Source organism: Onychomys torridus, chromosome 14, assembly GCF_903995425.1.
Source record: "Onychomys torridus chromosome 14, mOncTor1.1, whole genome shotgun sequence".
Lineage (NCBI taxonomy): Eukaryota > Metazoa > Chordata > Mammalia > Rodentia > Cricetidae > Onychomys > Onychomys torridus.
The window spans coordinates 20,699,620-20,718,530 of NC_050456.1; the positions used below are offsets into that span (position 1 = coordinate 20,699,620).

At 42.5% G+C, this 18,911-nt stretch overlaps 2 protein-coding genes across 4 annotated transcripts in view; one reads left to right on the forward strand and one right to left on the reverse strand.

Annotated features, from left to right (window-relative positions):
* The window catches only part of Ap4s1 (adaptor related protein complex 4 subunit sigma 1), a 43,646-nt gene extending 42,584 nt beyond the window's left edge, over nucleotides 1–1,062 (forward strand). Inside the window, exon 6 of the mRNA XM_036206418.1 lies at nucleotides 705–1,062. Within this exon, the coding sequence (XP_036062311.1) occupies nucleotides 705–833 (129 nt within the window). The 3' untranslated portion in view covers nucleotides 834–1,062. The remainder of the gene's footprint in view (nucleotides 1–704) is intronic.
* Nucleotides 1,063–12,124: 11,062 nt separating this feature from the next.
* Hectd1 (HECT domain E3 ubiquitin protein ligase 1) overlaps nucleotides 12,125–18,911 on the reverse strand; it is an 88,884-nt gene continuing 82,097 nt past the window's right edge. For all 3 annotated transcript variants that reach the window (XM_036205472.1, XM_036205471.1, XM_036205470.1), the window contains exons 38-43: nucleotides 17,349–17,956; nucleotides 15,360–15,438; nucleotides 15,145–15,238; nucleotides 14,463–14,613; nucleotides 13,177–13,321; nucleotides 12,125–13,071 (exon numbers count right to left, since the gene is read on the reverse strand). In XM_036205472.1, the coding sequence (XP_036061365.1) occupies nucleotides 12,934–13,071; nucleotides 13,177–13,321; nucleotides 14,463–14,613; nucleotides 15,145–15,238; nucleotides 15,360–15,438; nucleotides 17,349–17,956 (1,215 nt within the window). In that variant the 3' untranslated portion in view covers nucleotides 12,125–12,933. The remainder of the gene's footprint in view (nucleotides 13,072–13,176; nucleotides 13,322–14,462; nucleotides 14,614–15,144; nucleotides 15,239–15,359; nucleotides 15,439–17,348; nucleotides 17,957–18,911) is intronic.

Sequence of the window (18,911 nt, forward strand, 5' to 3'; positions counted from 1 at the left end):
TGATGGCGCAGGCCCAGGAGGGTGCTTGTGGGTAGGTACAGCCCTGGGGGTGAGGGTGTTGACTTGGAGCCCCAGGCTCCTCAAGAGAATCCTGGAGAGCAGAGCAGTCAGTGCAGCCCAGATCTGGCTTTTACCAGTGTGACCTTGGCCAAAGACTTTAGATCATTTGCTTCTGTGTACATGGGGACTGTAGAGAAGACTGAGATAATATAGTATCGCATCGGTCACAATGCCTTGAGCATAGAGAGCATTGAGCATACATTGTGTTATTACTGAGGTCAAGTTGTTTTCTTGCTGAAATGTTACTTGCTGTGTTCCTGGCATGTACTAGATTCTAGCCCACTTTGGTTAACAAAATGTGCTGTTCTGGATTGGGATGTTGCTTAGTGCTACAGTGCCGCCTAATGTGCAAGGCCCTGAGTTCCATCCTGAGCACAAATACACACACACACACACACACACACACACACACACACACAAACATAATTTGAGGAGCTGTTTCATTTCAATATCTACTTATGGAACTTGCTTAGCCAAGGTAAATTTAGGTGTGTACATGTTTATGAAGGTAACCTTTACTAAGGACCTAAAAAACAAAAAAACAAAACTTATGTTTAGGCTTATTTACCAGGAAAATACCAGACTAGGCCATGTTACTATTTATATTTGTAAATACTCAAGCTAATTTCCTTAACAGAACCTAGATAATGTTTAATTTGGATAAAGTCCACATCATTTTGGATGAGATGCTGTTAAACGGCTGCATTGTGGAAACTAACAGATCCAGAATCCTTGCCCCTCTCCTGATCCTGGACAAGATGGCAGAAAGCTGATGAAGACGGCCACACAAGGTCTGAATGGTGACCACCACGAATGATACCACAACCGTAACAACCTTCGCCATCCTACAAAGAAATGTTTTCTCTTCACAGAGAGCCAGGATTTCCCCTGGTCACTGCAAGCCTGCTTTTCCTTCTGCAGGAACAGTGGGGTTGTAGTGGGAAGTTGTATGGTGTGGCAGTTGTCCACCAGCCAAGAAACTTCGAAGTGACTTGACTATGACATTTGAGTCAAGTTTTTCTGCTCCCTGTCTCCTTCCTCAAGGCCTTAAGCACTCTCATACTGCTACGGAGCCCTCTTCCCCTTCCCTTAATTTTGTGTGTGTGTGTACATGTTTGTGCAGAGTCAGCCTTGCTATCTTCCTCAGTTGCTTCTCGTGTATTTTAAATACAGTTCTAATTTAGTCCTTGAGAACTTCATGTGTGTATACAATGTATTTGGCCATATCCACCCTGCACTCACCATCTTCTGAGACAGGCTTTCACTGACCCTGGGAGCTCACGGACTGAGCTAGACTGGCTGGCCACATGTGCTGATCCACCCAACTCACCAGGCTGGCCTCGAACTCACAGAGATCCGCCTCCCACTGCCTTCCAAGTGCTGGGATTGAAGGCGAGCGCCACCACTGCCTGGCTTTCACCCGACTTTTTATTTGAGTTCTGGAGACCTGAACTCAGGTTCTCATGCTTGTACAAGCACTTTCCCTAAGCCTTCTCTCCAGCCCTGTTTGTCTATTATTTTATATTATACAGGGTTATGCGTGGTGCCTCTGGCTTGGAATGTAGACAGGGATGACATTGTGGGTTCTGAACCTACCTGAGCTGTGTAGCAAAATTGTGTATCAAAACAAAACCAAAAAATAAATCTTAAAAAAAAAAAAAAAAAACCCAAAACAAAAGAATACAGAAACAAAAAACTGACTTTCCTAGGTGTGTTGTGGAATGAACTTCTGTTGCTTTTTTGGTTTGTGCAGCGGAGGAAAAACTATGTGGGCCCTGTGCGGTCCTCCAAGGGTTCTGCCGGCTGTAGAGTCCTCCATGAAGCATGGTGCTGTTCTCCTGTAAGGATGGGGAGAGCAGTGCTCCCTTTTCTAAAATTCTACATCGAGATTTTAAAGTTTGAATCTAGGAACACCAGAACACTAGTCATACTAGACTTCAAAAGCCAAGCGGTTGTCCTGCACTCATTTGGAAAGGCACAGGGAAGGCTTCTGGCCCGTGGAGACAACACACAATGTGTTATGAAGTCGTCAGGATCTGGGGAAAGCCCCACCTACATCAAAGACCTTGGAGGTCTTGCTGAGACACAGCAGCAGCAGCAGCAGCAGCAGCAGGGAACCACTGGCCTAGTTGGTAGACACTTAATCAGCAGCATATGGAGTTAAGTGCCGAAACTGGTGCACCAGAAGCAGCTAGGGAGTGAGCAAAATAACTTTTGGGTCACGCTAAAATAGTAGATGAATTATATCTTGGCACAGATTTTAGGACCTTTAGAGAATACTGAAGTTTAAAAATACTAAGTAGACACCATAGGAAATACACTGACGAGCTTAACTGTATTTGGAGACCCCGGTATGTCTGACAGCACCTGAGTCCAGGTGTGCTGTGGCTGTGGGTGTGATTCGGCTGTGGGTGAGCTGTGGCTGTGGGTGTGATTCAGCTGTGGGTGTGATTCGGCTGTGGGTGTGATTCGGCTGTGGGTGAGCTGTGGCTGTGGGTGTGTTTCGGCTGTGGGTGTGATTCAGCTGTGGGTGAGCTGTGGCTGTGGGTGTGATTCGGCTGTGGCTGTTGCTGTGGCTGTGGGTGTGATTTAGCTGTGGCTGTGATTTGGCTATGGCTGTTGCTGTGGCTATGGGTGTTCAGCCACCCCTTCAGCTGAGTGCCTGCAGTGACTTTTGACTCTCCTGGCAGAGACGATCTGCTCAGACTCACTAGATAACCAACCCCACACGGTCCATAACTGAAAGAACATGACTGTTCTAATGAAACTATGGACACGTCAGGGCTGGGGGTTGTGGGCAGGATGTTTGTCTAGCATACATGAGGCACAGGTTTGAGCCTTAGCACTGGGAAGCCAGAAGTTCAACATCATTCTTGGTTATATTGAGTCTGAGACCAGCCTAAGTCAGCAATCTTGAAAAAAAAGAATTAATAAAATACTTTTACATACTTTTGCTTGCATTTTCAACCATCTAAAAACCTGGGGTCAGTGAGTAAAGGCACTTATCCCCAAGCCTGGTGACCTGAATGTGGTTCCTAGGACCTACATGGTAGGAAAAAAACAGCTCCCTTATTTTCTTTTAGACAGGATTTCACTGGCTGCCCTGGATGGAACTCAGAGACCCACCTGCCTCTGCGATTAATGGTTTCACAGTGTGGGTCACCACACCCCGCTGGAGGAAACTGCAACTTACAAACTGTACCCCTGTACATGTGCCATGGTACATACACTATTCTCACTCATTCCCATGTGTGTGCCATGGTACATGTACTATCTACACCCCCTCCCCAAATCCTATATGTGTGCCATGGTACATGCATTCATTATCCACCCCTCCCAAATCAGTGTTTAAAAACAAGACAAACCATTTTAAGATCACACTTACCTCGTGGTTAATAAGAATAGTCAGTCAGCAGACCATGATTTGCTACCCCACCACCAAAATGGCCTTCACAAAAGCTCGCCACTTACAAGTTTTTTTTCCTCGTTTAAAAGTATAAATAATGGCAATACTGTACATATAAGTGGTTTCAAGTCTAGAGTTTTAGTTGTGTAGCCATGGCTTCGCTGAGAAGTTAAAACAAAAAACGAACAACAAAAATCTTGACTTTCCTGATTGAAACACTGGTAATGTACAGAAATGTTGCTGTTATGTCTTAACTATTTTTTTAAATTATTCATTTGTATTTTATGTGCATTGCTGTTTTGTCTGCATGTATGTGTCTGTGAGAGTGTCAGATTCGCTGGAACAGGAGTCACAGACAGTTGTGAGCTGCCATGTGGGTGCTGGGAATTAAACCCAGGTCCTCTGGAAGAGCCGCCGCCGCAGCCAGTGCTCTCAACCCCTGAGCCCGTTCCTGCAGCCCTATGTCTTACCCTTCAGTCTCACAGTCAACTGTGAAGCTGATGAAGTAAGCGTAAAGGCCGGCCTGGCTACACACTCAACACTGGTTCCATATACAAGGTTTCAACCAAGCGCAGACTCACAATCCGGAAAATCGCCGACCCTGAACACGGACAACAAGTGTTTCCTTACACAGGATTTACCGTGTTGGGTACTGTAACACAGAGACGATTTCGATGTGGGCAGGCCATAGGCAGACACTTTGTGTAACAGATCATCCTGCCACCGATCCTCTGAGGATTCTGACAGAGGGCTCCAAACATGGACTGTGGCTCTCTCTTACAGTAGGTAATGTACTCAGTGCTGAGCAACTTCAAATATGTTCCCAGTGCCTTTTAAAAGCCATCACGGGGAGCTGGAGAGATGGCCCAGTGGTTAAGAGCACTGGCTGCCCTTCTAGAGGACCCAGGTTAATTCCCAGCACCCACACTGTGGCTCACAACCCTCTGTAACACCATTTCTGGGGGAATCTGATACCCTCTTCTGGCCTGCACAGATACTGCACACGTGATGCACAGTCATATTTGCAGGCAAAACAAACACACACACACACACACACACACTCTCTCTCTCTCTCTCTCTCTCAAATAAAAAAATAAAGGTTGTTATTACTGTTGTTGTTAAAGCCACTGTGGTAACAAAAGAACTATGGAAATTAAAATTCACCCGCTGGGTGGTGGCTCATGCCTTTAATCCCAGCATTTGGGAGGCAGAGGCAGGTGGCTCTCGCTACACCGAGAGATAAAGTGAAAAACGAATGTTTATTTCTAGCTGAGAATTACTCTGTAACCAAACATGGAAGGCGGGCCACACATACATGAATACCTACTTTTATAATCCTCCAGTTTCACCAAGTGCATTTCCCAGAGAAAAGTCCATTTCTTCTTATAGTGATTTCATGAAACTGCTTAATTGAAAATGAAAAGTAGGCAGATCCCCACCTCTTCCTGTTCCCCCAGATCCAATCCCCCAGTCTCATCCCAGCTCTGTGGCAGAACACCTGTGGCAGCCTTCTTTGCCACTTCCCCTCCCCTACCTTCTGTGGATACCACAGATCTTCCCCTTTTAGCCTCCTGCCCACCACTCATTGCTTTATCCCTGCCTCCAACCCCAGCAGGCAGCCCTGCTGACCCAAGGGCCAAGCCTGCCAGGGAGCCTCTCCCCTCAAGTTCCAGCCCCAGCACCCATCTTCTCATCCCCAACAGATCACAGAGGTCTTCTCTAACCTTCCTTCCCCCACCTCATCCAACTAACTCAGCCTCCAGCCCCAGCAGGCACGCCTTGGGAACACACCAGCTGAGCAAGCCAGAGAAACAGATCCATAGGAAATTCTCTACAAGGCAGCACACAGCCATCACAATCTCAAGTCCAGACAGAAAGCAGAAACCAAACACCCAACAGAGGCAAAAGCAGATGTCAGCATGCAGACGTGTAACCATCCCAATCCCAGATCCCTGATGGCAGCAGAAAAATACAGTAACTGCCAGGACAATGTCTCCACTAGAGCCCAGCAACCCTTGCACAGCAGGCCTTGAGGAGTCCAACACAGCTAAATGTAGATGTAGCCGTCTGTTAAATAAGAAACACAGAGCCAATTGCAGAGTTAAAAGCCAAGAGGTCAGAGCAATAGCTGAGAGCTGAAAACCTCACCCTTCACTGCTGCTCTGGCTTTCCTCTCCGCCTAAGAGCTACTTCTGTGTGTTTTTTCTTTTTTATAGACTTTCTGTTCTGCTTTCTCATTGGTTGTAAACCCAGCCACATGACCTCCTCGTCACTGCCTGTCTGTACAGACCTCCAGATCTTCTGTGGTTAGTATTGAGATTAAAGGCGTGTGTCGCCATGCTGGCTGTATCCTTGAACTCATAGAGATCCACCTAGCTCTGCCTCCCAAGTGCTGGGATTAAAGGCGTGCACCACCACTGCCCAGCTTCTGCTATGGCTTGCTCTGACCAAGGGAACTTTATTAATTAACATACAAATAAAATCACATTTCAATACAAATAAAATATCACTATAGCTAAAGCTCAAGAAAAAGACCTTAAACAGCCTGTAGAGGCCTTAAAGAGGAAATGAACAATCCCTTAAAGAAACCCGGGAAAACATGAACAGCGTGAGGAAATGAATAAAACTGTTCATGACCTGAAGATGGAAGCAGAAGAAAACTCAGACAGGGAATTCTGGACTTGAAAAATTTGGGAATTCGTACTACAGAGGCAAGCTTCACCAACAGAATACAAGACACTGAAGAAAGGGTCTTAGGTGTTGAAGATAGGATAGAAAAACTGGATACATCAGTCAAAGAAAATGTTAAATCTAAAAAAACTCTTGACACAAAATATCCAAGAAGCCGGGCAGTGGTGGCACACGCCTGTAATCCCAGCACTCAGGAGGCAGAGGCAGGTGGATCTCTGTGAGTTCAAGGCCAGCCTGGGCTACAGAGCTAGTCCAGGACAGGCTCCGAAGCTACAGAGAAACCCTGTCTCGAAACCACCCCCCCCCCCCCCCCCCCCGCTGCCGCCAAAAAAAAAATCCAAGAAATGTGGGACCCTGTGAAAAGACCAAATCAAAGAATAATAGGAATAGAGGAACCCAGCTCAAAGGCCCAGATAACAGGCAGCGGTGGTGCACACCTTTAATCCCAGCACTCGGGAGGCAGAGGAAGGCAGATATCTGAGTTTGAGGCCAGCCTGGGCTACAAAGTGAGTTCCAGAGAGAAACCATGTCTCAATAAAAACAAACAACCCCCCCCAAAAAACAACCAAACAAAAACAAACAAACAAACAAACAAAAATCATAGAAGAAAAAATTTCTAACCTAAAGAAGTAGATGGCTATGGAGGTACAAGAAACACCAATAGATTAGAACAGAAATCAAAGTCCCTTCGTCACATAAAACACTAAACGTACAGACCAAAGGAAGAATATGAAAGGCTGCAAGGGAGAAAGACCAAGTAACATGCAAAGGCAGACCTATTAGAATTACACCTGACTTCTCAATGGAGACTCTAAAAGCCAGAAGAGCCTGGACAGATGTGCTGCAGACTCTAGGGGACCTCAGATGCCAGCCCAGACCACTATACCCAGCAAAACTTTCAATCACCGTAGATGGAGAAAATAAGATATCCCAGGATAAAGCCAAATTTAAGCACATTTATCTGCAAACCTAACCCTATAGAAGGTGCCGGAAGTAAAACTTCAACCTAAGGAGGTTAACTATAACCATGAAAACACAGGGAATAAATAATCTCAGAGTAGCAAAATCAAAGGGAGGAAACACACACACACACACACACACACACACACACACACACACTCACTCACTCACTCACTCACCACCACCAACAAAATAAAAAGAATCAACAATCTTTGATCATTGATATCTCTCAATATCAATAATCTCAATTGCCTAATAAAAAGACAGACTAGGGGCTGGAGAGGGGGATCAACAGTTAAGAGCACTGGCTGCTGCTCTGCCAGGGGCCCAGGTTCAATTCCCAGCACCCACATGGCAGCTCACAACTGTCTGTAACCCCAGTTCCTGGGCTTCTGACACTGTCAAGACATACATGCAGGCAAAACACCAATGAACACAAATAAAAATAAGATAATAATAATAATAATAAACACAGACTAACAGAATTAATGCAAAACAGGGTCCAATTCTTCTGCTGCATCCAAGAAACACACCTCAACATCAAGGATAGACATTACCCCAGGGTAAAGATTGGAAAAAGATATTCCAAGTAAATGGACAAAGAAGCAAGCTGCCATAGCCACTTTACTATCTAACAAAATAGACTTCATACCAACACTAATCAGAAGGGGTAGGGAAGGACACTACACACTCATCAAAGGAAAGCCCCACCAAGATGACATTTCAATTCTAAACATCTATGCCCTAAATGCAAGGGCACCCAAGTTTTTAAAAGAAATATTACTACAACTTAAATCACATGTTGACCCTTACCCACCGAGAGTGGGAAACTTCAGTACCCCACTCTCACCAATGGACAGATCATCCAGACAAAAACTAAACACAGAAAGGATGGAGATAACAGATGTTATAAACCAAATGGACATAATAAATATTTACAGAACATTTCACCCAAACACAAAAGAATATACCTTTTTCTCTGCACCTCATGGAACTTTCTCCAAAATTGACCATATTCTCAGACACAAAAGAAGTCTCACAGATTGCATCATATCAGACCACCACAGACTAAATCTGAAGAGCAAAAACAACAGACAGCTCACAAACTCATGGAAACTGATCAATGAAAATGGGTGAGGACATAAAAGGCTTTCTAGAATTGAATGAAAATGAATACACAACACACCCAAGCAAAGGACACAAAGAAAGAGGTTCTAAGAGGCAAGTTCATAGCACTAAGTGCCTACATGAACAACAACAAAACAAACGCAAACTGAAGAGCTAGCTCTTCAACTATCAACTTAACAGCACACCTGAAAGATTTAGAACAAAAAGAAATTACACCCGAGAGTAGACATGGAGAAATAATGAAATCAATAAAAGAGAAACAAAGAGAATACAAAGAATCAATGAAACAAAGGGTTGGTTCTTTGAGAATATGAGTAAAATTGACAAACCCTTATCCAAACTAAAAGGCAGAGAGAAATCCAAATGAACAATATCAGAATGAAAAGGGGGACATCAAAACAGACAGTGAGGCCAGGTGGTTGGTGGTAGCACACAACGCCTTTAATCCCAGCACTCGGGAGGCAGAGCCAGGTGGATCTCTGCGAGTTCAAGGCCAGCCTGGGCTACAAAGCAAGATCCAGGACAGGCACCAAAGCTACACAGAAAAACCTTGTCCTGAAAAACTAAAAAGAAAACAAAACAAAACAAAAAGCAGACACTGAGAAAATCCAGAGAATCATAAAGACATATGTTAAAAACCTGTATACCACCAAACTGCAAAATCTAAAATACATGGTTAATTTTCTCAATATGTACCATTTACCAAAGTTAAATGAAGATCAGATAACCAATTTAAGCAGACCTATAACCCCCAGTGAACTAGAATCAATCATTTTAAGTCTTTTAACCAAAAAAGGCTCAGGACCAAACGGTTTTAGCATAGAATTCTACCAGACTTTCAAGAAGAGTTAATGCCAATACTCCTTAAGTTATTCCACAAAACAGAAATATAAGGAATGTTGCCTAATTGATTTTATGAGGCCACAGTTATCCTGATACTCAAACCAAATAGACTCAACAAAGCAAGAGAATTACAGACTAATTTCCATTATGAACATACATGCAAAAATACTCAAAAAGATCATTCACCATAATCAAGTATTCATCCCAGATATGCAGGGGCTATTCAATATACAAAAATCAATAAATGTAATCCACCATATAAACAAACTGAAAGAAAAAAACAAACACACATGATCATCTCATCAGATGCAGCAAAGGCCTTTGACAAAATCCTACACATCTTCACGATAAAAGTCCTGGAGAGGGCCAGGCGGTGGTGGCACAGGCCTTTAATCCCAGCACTCGGGAGGCAGAGCCAGGCAGTTCAAGGCCAGCCTGGGCTACCAAGTGAGATCCAGCAAAGGTGCAAAGCTACACAGATAAACCCTGTCTCGAAAAACCAAAAAAAAGTCCTGGAGAGATCAGGGATAAAGGAACACCTTAACTTAATAAAGGCAATTTACAGCAAGTCCATAGCCAACATCAACTTAAATGGAGAGAAACTCAAAGCAATTCCACTAAAATCAGGAAGGAACAAGACAAGGCTGCCCACTCTTTCCATACCTATTCAATATAGAACTTGAAGTCTTAGCTAGAGCAATAAGACAACTGAAGGAGATGAAGGGGATACAGATTGGAAAGGAAGAAGTCAAAGTATTTTTATTTGCAGATGATATGATAGTATATACAAGTGACACCAAAAATCCCATCTAGGAGCTCCTATGGCTGATAAACACACCTTTAGCAAAGTAGTTGGATAAAAAATTAACTCAATCAGCATCCTCCTATATACAAACAACCAAAGTCTGAGAAAGAAATCAGAGAAACAATACCTCCACATTAGCCTCAAATAATATAAAATATCTTGGGGTAACTCTAACCAAGCAAGTGAAAGAACTATATGATTAAAAACTTAAAGACTTTGAAGAAAGAAAGTGAAAAATGTATCAGAAGATAGATCTCCCATGCTCATGGATCAGTGAGATTAACATAGTAAAAATGACCATCTTACCAAAAGCAATCTGCAGATTCAACATAATTCCCATCAAAATTCCAACACAATTCTTCAAAGATCTGGAAAGGCCAATTCTCAACTCCATATGAAAACACAAAAAACCCAGGGCAGCTAAAACAATCCTGAAGAATAAAAGAACTGCTGGATATATCACCATTCCCAATTTCAAGTTGTACTACAAAGGTATAGTAATACAACCTGAATGGTATTGGCAAAAAAACAGACTCATTGATCAATGCAATCGAATTTTAAGACCCAGACATAAATCCACACACCTATGGACACCTGGTTTTTTATAAAGAACCCAGAAATACACACTAGAAAAAAGACAGCATCTTCAACAAATGGTGCTGGTCACACTGGATGTCTGCATGTTGAAGAACACAAATAGGTTCATAATTTATTATTACCCTGCACAAAACTCAAGACCAAGTGGATCAAAAACCTCAGCAGAAAGCCAGACACAATGAATCTGATAGAAGAAAAATCGGGGATAACCAATTAATAAATGGGACCTTATGAAACAGAAAAGCTTTTGTAAGGTAAAGAACTTGTCATTCAGACAAAGTGGCGGCCTATGGAATGGGGAAAGATTTTTACCAACTCCACATCCAACAGGGGACTAATATCCAAACTGTATAAAGAAATCAAGAAACTAGATATTAAAATACCAAATACCCCAATTTTTAAAATGGGGTACAGATCTAAACATAGAATTCTCAAAAGAGGAAACTCAAATGACTGATAAACACTTTTAAAAATGCTCAATTTCCTTATCCATCCAGGAAATTCAAATCAAAGCTACTTTGAGATTCCATCTTATACCTGTCAGAACAGCTAAGATCAATAACACAAGTGACACAGCTCATGCTGGTGAGGATATGGAGCAAGGGGAACACTCCTCCACCGCTGCTGGGAATGCAAACTTAGAAAGCCACTGTGGAAATCAATATGGCAGTTCCTTTGAAAGATGGGAATCAATCTACCTCAAGACCCAGCAATACCACCACTCTTGGGCATATACCCAAAGGATGCTTCATCCTACCACAAGGACACTTGCTCAACTATGCTTATGGCAACTATTTTCATAATAGCCAGAAACTGCAAACAAACTAGATGTCCCTCAACAGAAGAATGAATACAGAAGATGTGGTACAAATATTTCTCAGTTCTTTAAAAAAAAAAAAGACACGATGAAATTTGCAGGGAAATGGACAGAGCTAGAGATCTCCCTGGGAAGGGAGATAGACTTTCCGGGTGGCCTGGAGTTGCGAAGCTCATGGGAGCTCACAGAGACTAAGGCAGCAAGCACAGGGCCTACACGGGTCCACACTAGGTAGGTCCTCTGAGTATGTAATTTAGCTTTCAGCTCAGTATTCTTATGGTACCTGAGGACGTGAACTACTGTACTGGGTCTGGTTCTTCTGCCTTCTCTTGAAGCTCTTTCCTCCTATTGGTTTGTCTATCCTTTTTTTTTTTTTTTTTAAGTTTTTCAAGACAGGGTTTCTCTGTGTTACATCTCTGGCTGTCCTAAAACTCGCTTTGTAGACCAGGCCAGTCTCAAATTCAGAGATCTGCCTCCCAAGTGCTGAGATTAAAGGCATTCACAATCACTGCCAGGCTTTTGATTTAAATGTTACTTTATTTTTTAAAAAGTAATATATGGCCGGGTGGTATATGAGTTTGAGGTCAGGCCAGCCTGGTCTACAGAGTGAGTTCCAAAACAGCCAGGACTACTTCACAGAGAGACCCTGTCTCGAAAAACCAAAAAAAAAAAAAAACAAAAACAAAAAAAAAAAAAAAAAAAAAAAAAAAACACAAAACCCAAAAACAATATATTGCGAAGAGTTTTTAAAAAAAGTGTCTGGCTGAGCTCTGAGCTCTCAGGCCTGTTGAGTGCAGTAAAATGGGACATGACACAGTTTTCTACGCTGCAAACATTTTAATGATTATTGTTGAGCATACATATCAGAAATTTACGTCACACTGCAACAAGTTAAATAAATGTTTATAATATACAAAGAAAAGACAATCAAACATAAAAGTTGCTGTGAGTGTGCCTTGCACCTAGACCAGTGTTTCCCTCCCTTAATATATCTTTATTTTTGAGCTGCACAAACACACTTTAGAATTTCATCTTTATAGAATGGTATTTAGGAACAAAAAATAAACTCCCACCTCAAAGAAATAAAAAGGCTGTGCATGATTATGTGCCGAACAAATAGAGAACACTAGAATACTCTGGTAGTGCAGGCATCATTAAAAAGGAAAAGAAAAAGCCTGAGATGCTCATTAACACTCTATGTTTTAAGGAAGCAGTATTTTTGACCAAGTAGCTAAAGAGCCAGCAAAACGGGGATCAGTGACGGCAACTGTAGTGTATGGAGTATGAAACGATGACACTGATACAAACAGTTAGATTTCCGGTGAGCACTGAAGAGCGGAGAGGCTGCTCTGTGGAACAGTTAGGTAGAACCGCCTTTTCCAGTCACGTGAGCCCTTGTAAAGCAGCAGCACAGTGCCCGCCCTGTGCTGGGTCCCTGCTGGCTGGGTAGTTAGGGATTTCTTTGTCATTAGCAGCTAAGGAACTTACTCCACATGTTCTCAAAGCCTCAGAGGTGGGACACAAGGCAAGGTATCATCAGTGTGAGGGTCACACACTTCTCCGCAAACCAAGCAAGAGGCTTCACTCGACTTGTCTCTGCTGCGGTCTCCTCAGTTCATTCCAACCTCAGTTGAGATGAAAGCCTTTCTCCATTGTAGCAGCTAGCAAGCGCTCTCTCATGATCTCCTCAGAGGAATATTCAGGCAACTTAAGATAATGGACACAAGTGTTGACCGATGGGTAGCTTGCGTCCGTAGCGTCAACCTAGAACAGACAGGGAACACAGACAGCGTGAGTGGATCTTCCGCGCTGCCTCTACAGCCTGCTGTAATCAAGTTCCATTTGGCTTCTCCACTAGCTGCTTGGTACCTTTCGTACAACTGTGAGCCTGGGGTGCAGGTTAGCCAGGCCACCCGGGGGGAGAGTCGAACAGCCAGTGGTGAACTGCAGGAACGCTTTCCTTTCGTCTGAGGACATGCCACACAGAACCCTCACAAACCTGAGGAAACCGGGACTGAAAGGACAAAACAGAGCTGTGTTGATCTGGCCACAGAGTGACATGTAAACACGACACACTCCTGTACTTTGTTAAGTCAACACTACCCCGCCCCACCCCAGCAACATACACACGCCAGAAAACAAGACTAAGAACCACTGAGTTAGGTACTAAGGGGTGGACATGGCACTTCTAAAAAAATCAAAGGCATTCATTCTCTCACGCCAGAGCAGGAACCGAAACAATGAGGTACGAGATTAAACACACAACAAGCTCAAAAATCACAGTTGAAGATACATTTGCATAATTACCAGATAAGGCTACATTTAACAGAGTGTATATGATCTATGTTCATCAGTAAAATAATCAAGTCTTGCTGGGCATTGGTGGCACACGCCTTTAATCCCAGCACTCGGGAGGCAGAGGCAGGCGGATCTCTGTGAGTTCAAGGCCAGCCTGGTCTACAGAGTGAGATCCAGGACAAGCGCAAAGCTACACAGAGAAACCCTGTCTCAAAAAAGGAAACACTACCTATCAACGAAGATGCCACAAAGGCAGATGGGTTGATAATCATCCTGCTAAAAGAAGCCAGACCATGGGCTGGAGAGATGGCTCAGAGGTTAAGAGCACCGACTGCTCTTCCAGAGGTCCTGAGTTCAATTCCCAGCAACTACATGGTGGCTCACAACCATCTGTAATGAGATCTGGTGCCCTCTTCTGTATACATAATAAATAATAAACCTTTAAAAAAAAGAAGCCAGACCAGAGAGTCTACACAGACGACTACATGATTTCACTTGGACTTCAATCTGGGTGCTTCTCTGTTACACTCAGTAAAACCTTAACATCCATGCAATGTAGCTTAAGGGTTTACAATTTCCCCAATTGAAAAAACAATGACTGAACTTCGTGAGCTAAGGAGCCTAAGGATGAGTCATCCTGGCACCCCACAACTTGCCTCCAGACTGGGAATGGAGTTTTTTTTTTTTTGGAGCTGAGGATCAAACCCAGGGCCTTCTGATTGCTAGACAAGCGCTCTACCACTGAGCTAAATCGCCAACCCTGGGAATGGAGTTTTTTAAATTATAGTTCTTAGAAAATCTGTCAGTTGATTGTTAGACACAAAAAAGTTTGTTCCTTGGAAATTATCAACACATACCTGTCACGTGTATAGCCCAGCTTAGGTTCGGTGTAATTGATAATGTCCTCTGCTGCCCAGGATGGTGACTGATTGCCACAGAGAATCATCTGGACCTCCTCATGGCTGAAGGAACTTAATTTCTCCATTGGAAAAACTTTATTAAATCCATCTATATTACATACACACCAGAAACATAAAAAACAAAGCACACGATTCAGTTCCTGAGACATGATTACCAAATGCTCAATTAAAAACCCAATCTTTGCAGGCGAAGATGAGCCATGGGCGATCCCCACACCCTCACACTCCCAAAAAGAAAACCGGTGTTTAATGTGAGCACAGAGAATATTGCTCACTGTAGTCAACAGCCAACGTCTCACTTCCTGTAACTATCCAGGCTGACCTTGACAGCTGTCACAAAAGCAGCCAAGGATGTGTTCATGTTTTCAAGTGATTTACAGTATAACCCTCATCATGGAATACAGCATGTGTACAAATTTATGTCCACTTACAAATGAAGACCTGAGGGTGAGGGCCAGAAGTCTCCATTCCTCTAGAGGAGTTAGCAGAAGGTATACTACAGCTTAGTGTTCAAACCTGTCCCAACTACGCTACAGGACCTAACTATCTAGAGGACCAGAACCTACAGGTCAATTCAATGATACTCAGCAGCGGTGGTGTTAATGTCCTCTCAAATTACCTCGAAAGGCTTCCATCTGTTTCTGAATACCTGTATGCATACAAAAGTCAAACATCAAATCCACATACTCTTCTGCATTGTCCATTGTGATCATCTGCAAAGGAAGGTTTGCCAGTATTAGTTGACTTCACTTGACGGAGCTGGTTACCCAGTGTAACTGGCTTCACTAAGAGGATCTTTCGAGTCTAACGACTAGACTAAGAGCAAATCTTTACCTCATCTTCACCACTTGGCTTGAGATCCACAGCTGTGAAGCCATATATTCTTGAAGAAGGGCAAAACTGGAAATTTAAACTGAAAGTTCAAAAAGACGAGATTATTATTCAGCAACTGTCAGTGTTTCTAACTGTTGTGGAATATTACTTTAATAGGCAAAGATGTGTTACACTTTTTATGCTACATTTGTTAAATTATGTAAAGATGTGTTGCTGTTTTACCTTGCCTACCTAAGGCACCTGACTGGTTTAATGAAAAGCTGAACGGTCAATAGCTAGGCAACAGAAGGACAGGCAGGGCTGGCGGGCACAGATAAGCAGGAGAGAGAACAGGAGAATGAGTTAGAAAAAGAGGGAGACACCCGGGCAAGCTAGCCAGGCAGCCTGTCAGCCAGCCAGACACAGAGTAAGACACACAGACTGAAAGAAAGGTAAAAAACCCCAGGGAAAAATGCAGATGAAGAGAAACAGGTTAAATAGTTATATGAGCTAGTGGAATGGGCCTAAGCTAAGGCCGGGCATTTATAACTAATAAGTCTCTATGTCATGGTTTGGGAGCTGGCTGGTGGCCCAAAACGAAGTCTGCTACATAGAACAGTACTGCAAAATCACAAATGCTCCCACGCTCCACCAACAAAAACCTACACACCACCTTACAATGAAATCAGGCATACCTAAGTTTCAGTATTTATTTACTTGAAACACTGGGGATCAAACCCAGGGCCTTGAGACTAAGTCTTTAAGGGCAAAACCTTGTGCACAAAAACTATTAGATCAATGTGCAAACCGTTCTGGCTTTGAAAACACTACATAAAAACATAGCCTGTCATGATTCACTTCCTCCTAAAGGAAAAAAAGTTATCAAACTCAAGATTTCTGCAGTGAATTATTATAGGAGCATGTTTATACATTTTCCCAGGGAAGAAAATATTGCTTCATTTGTTATTTACAATGTATACAAAGAGTGTATATATTTAAAGGAAAAAAACAAATCCTTTTATATACAGTTATCTCAATTTTTTTTTTTTTTTGGACAACATCTTACTGTACAGCCCTGGTGGCTAGCCTGGAACTCACTATGGAGACCACATAATTAATGTGGTACATTCTACTGTACACCCAGGCTCTATGACATACATAGCATATTACTGCTGGCTTCAAGTCTGTACAGCACATTTACTTTACTGAATAGGGTAGGCAGGTGTATCACAGTGGTAAATATCCGTGACTAAAAACAGATAGATATAGGAAAGATACAATGAAGAAATCAAGTGACAGAATATTAAGTCCACTTTAACTGTAAATGTGGTCCACCTATGACTAAAACACGCAAGCAGCGTTATAAGTGTATAATCATTTATCAGACATTATTTCTCACAATTACTAGCAAACATTTAAAAGGAAATATAAAAGCCATGCAGCCAATCTCAAAATACAGGCAAATGTACTTGAAAATATGACATTTCTGTGTACAGGAAATGTATCAAGACTACAGTACCAGAGTTATTTGATAACAGTCAATAAAGGCTATATATATGCCAATCATTTCTGACCTTTGCACAGTAGGCTACCAGATAATCCTGCAAAAATATAATGATTAATGTTTTGTCTTTTTCAAAGCCATATCTTATATATCCCAGGCTAGCATTGAACTTTCTATGTAGGCAAAGATAACCTTATATTTTTGATTCTTCTTTCTCCACCTTCCCAGCAATAGAATTATAGGCACATGTCCCCATGCCAGGTTCTATGCAGTGTTGGAGATCTAACCCAGGGTTCTATGCACACTAGACAAGCACCTTACCAACCAAGCCATACACCTGACACACCTATAATAGTAAATTAGAGGTTCAAACAGATAATCAGTATCTTCTAGCATCCATCCATGTGCTCCAGACCTTACTCATAAACTACAGATCCACAGGACAGAGAAACAGAACCCTTTAACTCCTCATTTGTTAGGTCCAAGAATGAATACATAAATCTTACCCTAAATCCTCTATGCTAAGTGGAGGTCCAGAACCTGATGGATTCTTGAGCACTAATTCCTGCAACTTGGTATTCTTCTCATCTTCAGAAAGACCTTTATTTCCTAAAATCTGGCGCCTCTTGATAGCAAGTTCTTTGATTTCTTTTAAAAATCTGGCCCTGTGAGGATTTACTAGTTCAAAATCTTCCCAAGTCAAAATTCCATTAAACCAGGCTGGGGGTTTGGGCTTAGGGGGATCAAGGATAAATTCTGATTTTGAATCCTCTTCAAAGCTTCCCACTGAGAGAGTGTCGTGACCTTCTTCTGTAGATGCTTCAGACTGACTTTCAGTACAGTGCAAGTCTCTGTCACCTCGTGACTCATAGATCAGTTTGCTCATATTGCTTTTGATGTCACCCATGCACATAAGTTTAAAGAAAGGCTTAGAAATAGGTAAGTCTACCAGTCTATTGTCTTGAATACATTTGGCCAAGAAAATTCCAAGGAAATGAAAGAGTTTTGTGATCCTTTCAAGCTCGTCACTGTCTTGTGGAAATGGCGCTGTGAACAACCCACACGATCGCTGAACATAGTACCCAGGAGGCTTCAACCCACCTCCAAGATCAACCTATTGTTTAGAAAGGGAACACAATAAATGAATAAACATCTAAAAACACAGTTACCAAAGCTTCCATTACCATCTAAAAAAATCATAAATATGAAACATTTTTTAAAATTTAGTTATCTAAAGATGTATGAACATTAATTAACTTTGGGAATCAAATTTAATCCCTTAGAAATATTTTAATGGCACTAAGGTTATTCATTAATAAAAGTAAAGGCCAGCCTGGGCAAAACAGTGTGACCTTATCTCCAAAAACCAAAACCATTTACCTGAGTTCAGTATCTATGACCCCTATGGTGGAAGCAGAGAACGGACTCTTCCCACAAGTTGGTTTCCACATACAACATGGCATGTGCACACAGCTCTGCATGCGTACACTTGTCCACACAGATGCAACACAAGATGTAAAAGTGAACAAGATGACTCCATTGGCAAAAGCACTCACCATAAGCCTGAGTTCAAGCCCTGGAACCCACATGCAGTAGGAAAGAACCAACTTCTGAAAGTTGTCCTCTGACCTCCACATGTCCCCTCCCCCTCCCTGCACAGTCTCCCTCTCCATGAAAAGAGTTTCTGTTTTTGTTTTCATTTGAAAAGGGCTGGCAATGTGGCTCTGTGGTAAACTGGTTTCCTGGCGTCCATAAAGCACTGGGTTCAAGCCTCAGTATTGGGGTAGGAGTGAGGTTGTAAATAAAAAATAAAAACAAATAACAATCTTAAAAAGTACAGCCAGGGGACTAGAGAGCTGGCTCAGAGGGTGAAGAGCACTGGCCGCTCTTGCAGAGAACCTGGGTTCAGCTCCCAGCAGCCACATGGGGGTCACAACCACCTATTATCTCCAGTTCCACGGGATCCAATGGCCACATCTGCTCTCCCCCCAGCATTAGGAATGCATGTGGGGCATACACACCCATACAGAAAATATTCATATTCATAAAATAAAGTAAATACATTTTAA